Below are 6,974 nucleotides of genomic sequence, written 5' to 3'. Positions count from 1 at the left end.
TCTGCTAGGTGTTAATTTTACGAATAAAAGTGTTGCATGAAGTTTGTGATAGGTCCACTTTAAACTCTGCTTCTCATGTACACAGTTTCATCTTCGTTTGAGGAGAAGGGAAAGATCCATCAATTGTAATTTACAGCAGTTGACAAGGCATTATAAAAAAAAGCGTATGCTTCACCCTTCACTGAACTACACAAGGCATAGGAGTTTATCTTAGAGAGTTTATCTTATCAGCACCAACATTTAAAACTGGCTGAGAAATAAGGTAGGTGTCTGGAACAGGAAAAAATAGAACAGTGAAGTTGTCTGTCAGCAATCACAAAGATAAAATGTCAGATCATTTATCCAAGCAGCAATTCTTTTGTAATGTCTATCCCAGTGCACTTGAAAATCTCCCATTCATTAAGGCCATCGGCAGCATCACAATGCACATCAGCAAATGAAAGGGGCTTTCTTTCTGAATAAGTGACTGTGTGGTGGTTAAAAGACAACAGCCTTGTGATATCATTAGAGATAAAATGGAAGTGTACTTTGAACACGCCAATCACTACAATGATTTCAGACGTTATGAAGGCAACGTAGTTGTGACATAATTTATTCAGAGGGAGACAGTTTGCATATGTTGTGGCACTACTCAGTTATATACACACTTGTCATGAAAGGTAATGACTGCTGCAAGAGTCTGCAGAATGCATAATGCAGGAGCTTCAATATACAAACAGAACTAGTGTTACGAAAAGGCAGGGACGTCCCTATGTTGTCTAAATTTACATGTAACGCTATGGAATACTGATCAGTTGCTCCTGAAAACATTTTATTAAGCAGGTTGCTAGGAGAGGGAGATGAAAATGATTAATACTTTCATGTTCTCCACAACCATCAAGAACGTACACAGGAATACAACACTAAAAAGGAAAAAAAAAAGAAAACTATTGCACTCACGTGTAAAAGGCTCCATGGCCTCATATGTTTGACACTGCACTAAATTTTTGTAATAAACATTTACAACACGTTTGATAAAACACAATATAAGTGCAGTGTATTTAGGAATAGGCACCTACTCACAAAGTTAAAGTTCAAATAAGTCTCTTTTCATATTTTTTATAAAGGTCTACTACTGCTAAGCTTTGGGCTTTCCGGTTCCATTGAGTCTCAGTGCATTAGGAGAGGTGGGTAATGTTCCCCCTTAGTGACCGGTTAGGTAGTCCTGTGTAGAGTCTGAAGCAAAAGAATCTGCATCTTCATTATCTGAGTCATCACTGCTGTCATCTGCGGCTGGCTCGCCAGTTAGTGCAATCCGTGCATAGTCGTCCGTGTCTATGGACTTGCAGAAGTGAATAGCATATTTTAGTTTCTCCTCAAGAACCTGCTTGCAGGAATATCTTGGAAGCTTCAGCAGAAAGAAGCAGGTGTATGACTCTGGAAGGAAATGATCTGGAGGGTTGTACTTATCTAAAACCTGTAGGAACAAGAACATAAAAATTAGTGAATGCATGAACTTCTTTTTTTTAAGATTTGAAAAGTAGAATATTGTCATATAGGTAATATTTAATGTTTGACAATTATGCAAGAATCGGCAGGTGCAAGGGTAAATCACTCACCCGCTCGACCCTAGTTTTTCTGAAACTCTGCCACCTTCGGCTTGCCCAAAGTGTTTCCGAAGCAATGTGGCCACCTCCACCTCTCTGCTGTCCTTGGCAGTCACCTGTAAGGCTGAAGCTGCCAAGCTGGGGGCAGGTCCCGGCAACGCCGGTGGGCATCACCTAAGAGCTTTGGAAACACTTTGAGCAAAAACTGCCAATACAGTTTTGCTGAGGGGGTGGAGTTTCAGAAGAATATTGATTTGTGGACAAATGGGCGAGTTACTTACCCTGATACTCACCGATTCTTGCATAACTTTCACAGAGATTTACATTCAACGCTTTGTATGTTACAACCCTTGTCCTCTTTAAATGACATGATGAAACCTGCTGTTTCCACTATGGATTTAACTACTTGAAGTCCGTGTAACTACTTGAAGTCCGCGTAACGCCCATGGGCGTGGCCGCGGCGGCAGCCCCAGAACCGCCTAGCGCCAATTGCCATCAAGTCCTGGGGCTGCAGTTTGCAGGAGATCGCGCGCAGGCTGCACGCACATCTTCTGCTTGGGGGGCGGAGCTCCGCCCGCCTTCAGTCTCCGAGCGGCGATTGCCGCTCGGAAGACTGTTTGCTAGTACAGCGCAGCAATTAGCAGCAGCGCTGTACTGGGGACAAGAGAGCGATTGGCTCTCATAGGCTGAAGCCTATGACAGCCGATCGCGTCATTGGCTGGCTGGGGGAAGGGAGGGAGCAGGGGGACAGCACATACAAGCGCAGCATATTTTAATAAAAAAACCAACAACAAATATTTATATAAAAAAAGACTAAACACGGGGGCGGGAACATCAGACCAGGGCTGTGGAGTCAGTCCAAAAATCCACCGACTCCGACTCCTCAGTTTAGGATTCCACCGACTCCGACTCCTCTAATTTGCATATTACAATTTTGTTGATTAAAAGTATGTAACATGAAATTCGTCTCTTAACTGCCAACGCTTAGGAATTTTACAAGACAACTGAAGTGAGAAGGATATGTAGACTACTATATTTATTCCCTTTAGACTAAAACTAGTCCTTGGTAAGAGTACTTGTAAAAGGTACAAACCAGAACAAAGAACATCTATCAGGCCCTAGGCAATGTAAGTGTGGGTACATGTAAGAGTGATATGCAGGTACTCTGCAGGGGAATGAGGAGATTCTTCCTCTATTACACATTCTTTATGCACAATCTGAACAAGGTTTATGGGTGACAGACAACACCTCTGTGTTCAATGTGCACAACATTCTCAGTGGATTCCCTGCAGCTCTGTGGGGAGTGCATATGTAGAGTATATTACTACAGTGTAACACAGTAAACCTGAGACAGATGAAATTAAAGTTTTATACATACCTGGGGCTTCCTCCAGCCTCCTTCAGGCTAATCAGTCCCTCGCTGTCCTCCTCTGCCACCTGGATCTTCTGCTAGGAGTCCAGGTACTTGAGCCAGTCTGGTGTAGTGCGCATGCACACACTCCGCTGCCGGGAGCGCACTACACCTGCGCAGCACTATTGCACAGGTGCAGAATGCTCCTGGCTGTGGAAGCGGCATGCGGCCGGACAGCGCTGACTGGCTGAATTACCAGGACTCATAGCAGAAGATCCGGGTGGTGGAGGACAGCGAGGGACTGATTAGCCTGAAGGGGGATGGAGGAAGCCCCAGGTATGTATAAAACGTTACTTTTCATCCGTCTCAGGTACCCTTTAATTTGTAGTCACCAAACCAAATTTTAACAACATATCAAATTATTTGATATCATGAGCAAAGGGAGTGCTGACATTTGCATAAATCAGCATCAGTGCAGAATTATTTCCATCTCATTGACCATCTCTATTAGTGACACAGCTACACATCAGGCGTTATTCTTACAGCATAGATGTTATTTAGTATATATAAGAGATTCCTGTGTACACATCATATATATTGTACAGTCACAATCAGATGTGTAGATCTGACTTTAAAAATACGGGGACTGCTTTATTGAAGCAGCACAAGTAACTAATTTTGATTGATTTATTTCATTTTTGTGCACTAAGCACAGCTATTACTGTATGTATACATTATTTTTAATGACTATTATCTGAGAAATAGAACATTTTATCATATTTTCTATTTTAATTACAGTTACAAATTCATTAGGAGTCGGAGCATTTTTTCCCGACTCCGACTCCAGGCACCCAAAATTGCCCGACTCCACGACTCCGACTCCACAGCCCTGCATCAGACCCCACCAACAGAGAGGAGGGGGGGAAATCACTTGTGTGCTGAGTTGTACGGGCCTGCAGCTATGCCTTAAAGCTGTAGTGGCCCATTTAGTTACATTTGCCCTGGTCTTTAGAGAGGTTTACCACTGCAGTCCTCAAGTGGTTAAACAGACTTGCTGCGGTGTGCCAGATTTACTGGAAGAGAGAGCAAACTGATAAAGAATGAAAACATAACTCACACAATGAATGCTGCAATTAAATTACAGTAAGAAAATGCAAGGATGAGAGGAGAAAGCATCTGATGGCTAAGTGACAGATTTAGACTACCTAAGCTTTAATTTCTGTGCAAGAATAAAAATTGTGCTTTTATGATTATGACCCGGAGCGTAGGTAGGATTTTGAATTGGTCATACCCAGCTGAACTGCTGTGGTCTTTATACTGTGATACTGTAGCTGCTTTGTATGGCCATACTGGACAAAGACAGCAGCATAGATTCTAAGTGCCTGTGGTCAGTCTCTGCTTTAGTAATATAAAAGATACAAGCAGACTCACAGCAATGAGAACAGAGAAATGTGCACCAAGCAGAAATCTAAAGGTAGCATTACAAAAATAAGCAGCAATACCTGAATGACAAAGTCCCGGCCTCTGAAGTCTGCTATCGTCCTCGGCAGTCTTGTTCTGCCCCATACAAAACGAAGAAACAGGGAGCGCTCTGTGTTGGAAAAGGACTCCATCACCTCCCAAAACCACTGGATGAGGGAAGCTGTGGGTTCAATGCCCTTGTATGTGGCCACAGATTTCAGCAGGTGGAGAGGAATATCTGGACTGCCACAAACCTGGAAGAATAAACAGGTTTCTGTAATGTAGTACCTCTTATTGCACAGATTGGAAACTTTGCTTTCTGACTTGTAAATTGAGTGATACATTTTTAAACAAGGATTTATAGATTTAAAACAATCATTTCACCAATACCTGACTATGTCTAATTCAACCTTAAATTCAGCACATAGCTAGATAATATCAGACTTGCTATATATCCTCAAACACTTATCCCCAAAGTGACTCTGCAGTGAGAAAACATGGAGGCTACCATTTTTTTTTCCTGTGTAAACGTTGCCAGCTGCCATGCTTTCCAAATGACCCTTCTGGGTTCAGCATTACAAACACGTGGTTAATCATTGACCTATAGGCCTCTAAAACGTAAAATTTATTGGTGCCCTAGAAAAAAAGCACATGTGCTAGCTACAAAACACTGCTTGACTAAAGGACATTTCAAAAGCAGAAATCTCGTATACACACACAGACTTAATACAAGGAAGTAAATCATTTCCTTTTCCATTTCAGTCACTGTTAAAAATTAGTAAGGTGCCTTATAGGTTTCACTTGAAGAAAACTCAAAGGGAATCTTTTAATACATTTGTAGGTTTTCAAGAAGGACATATTGGCCTAAGATTGGCAGCAAAGCCTTATCCCTTGTAAAAATCCATGCAGACGTTATTCCCTGGAGTTCAATGACGTACAAAAACTCAGCAGGTTGCAGCAATTGTGCATATATACGGTTTCTGAAATCTGTGAATGTTCATGTCTTTGTATTTTACAACAGTGGTGTGACTGGCTGTCTAAAAAAAACAACAAAAAAACAACACAAAAGAGACAGTATTGCCCAAACTTTGTGAATAACCATCTTCTAGCCTAACCATTTGGTACTGTAACTAAAAGTGATAATTATCTTATGTTTCTGTCTTAACTGCAGCATATAGCCATGTGGTATACTTCAAAAATCCTTCATGCTTAAAGAGACTCCGCAACAAAAATTGCATCCTGTTTATCATCCTACAAGTTCCAAAAACTATTCTAATGTGTTCTGGCTTACTGCAGCACTTTCTACTATCACAGTCTCTGTAATAAATCAATGTATCTTTCCCCTGTCAGACTTGTCAGCCTGTGTCTGGAAGGCTGCCAAGTTCTTCAGTGTTGTGGTTCTGCTATGAACTCCCCCTTCCAGGCCCCTCTATGCACGCTGCCTGTGTATTATTTAGATTAGGGCAGCTTCTCTCTTCTCTCTTATCTTTTACAAGCTGGATAAATCGTCCTCTGAGCTGGCTGGGCTTTCACATACTGAGGAGTTACAGACAAAGGCAAAGCTGTTTGCAGGAAGAAACGAGCAGCCTGAAACTTCAGTGCATGAGAACTGCAGGGGGAAAGAAACGCACAAATGATCTCTTGAGATTCAAAAGGAAGGGTGTATACAGCCTGCTTGTGTATGGATGTATTTTCTATGTGTGGACATACTGTACATCAATCTACTTCCTGTTTTGGTGGCCATTTTGTTTGTTTACAAACAAACTTTTTAAAACGGTTCTTAACCACTTTTAATGCGGCGAGGAGCGGCGAAATTGTGACAGAGGGTAATAGGAGATGTCCCCTAACGCACTGGTATGTTTACTTTTGTGCGATTTTAACAATACAGATTCTCTTTAAAGAGAACCTGTAACAAAAAAAAGTTCCCCTGGGGCTACTCACTTTGGGAGGGGGAAGCCTCAGGGTCCCAATGAGGCTTTCCCCCTCCCCTGTAGCTGCAGGCAGTCCAGTGCTGGCTCCTCCGAAGTGTCCGGCAATCCTCCCTCGACAAGCCTGACAAGCGTTGATAAGCGCTGAGTTATTTACCTTTCCTGGCTCCATCGGGGGCGCTGTTGCGGCTCTCCGCACGGAGATATGCGAAAAAAGCCAATCTCCGTAGGATCCTATTTCCGCCTATCTCCGAGCGTAGAGCCGGTACTGCGCCTGCCGGGAAGGTCTGTTCGGGGAGCTTTATCGCCGCTGCCGCGGGAACGAGGAGGATGGGGGAAGCCTCAATAGGATCCGGAGGCTTCCCCCACCCGAGGTGAGTACCCCCCAGGGGAGGTTTTTTTCATTACAGGTTTTCTTTCAGCTACTCTACTCAAGAGAATTACTACATCTGCAATATCACAAATAAGAATAAACTGCATACCATAGTTTCAAGTTCATAGCCAGTAAACAAAGAGAGCAGGGGTACAGGTACAACGCGTGCCATCCCCTCGCGCACAGCTGCAACCTGTTCATCAAACTCGTGCAACCTGCAAGAGAGAAACAATAGGAGATCACACAATACAGTAACATTATTAAAGCTCTTTTCT

General features: G+C 42.8%; 1 protein-coding gene across 9 annotated transcripts in view; it reads right to left on the bottom strand.

Annotated features, from left to right (window-relative positions):
- Positions 1–576: 576 nt before the first annotated feature.
- HERC2 (HECT and RLD domain containing E3 ubiquitin protein ligase 2) overlaps positions 577–6,974 on the bottom strand; it is a 250,080-nt gene continuing 243,682 nt past the window's right edge. For all 9 annotated transcript variants that reach the window (XM_068268132.1, XM_068268135.1, XM_068268138.1 and 6 more), the window contains 3 exons: positions 6,809–6,914; positions 4,440–4,652; positions 577–1,456 (listed from right to left, as the gene is read on the bottom strand). In XM_068268132.1, the coding sequence (XP_068124233.1) occupies positions 1,184–1,456; positions 4,440–4,652; positions 6,809–6,914 (592 nt within the window). In that variant the 3' untranslated portion in view covers positions 577–1,183. The remainder of the gene's footprint in view (positions 1,457–4,439; positions 4,653–6,808; positions 6,915–6,974) is intronic.

Source organism: Hyperolius riggenbachi, chromosome 2 (assembly GCF_040937935.1).
Source record: "Hyperolius riggenbachi isolate aHypRig1 chromosome 2, aHypRig1.pri, whole genome shotgun sequence".
NCBI classification, from domain to species: Eukaryota; Metazoa; Chordata; class Amphibia; order Anura; family Hyperoliidae; genus Hyperolius; species Hyperolius riggenbachi.
This window is presented reverse-complemented; position numbering and strand designations above follow the sequence as displayed.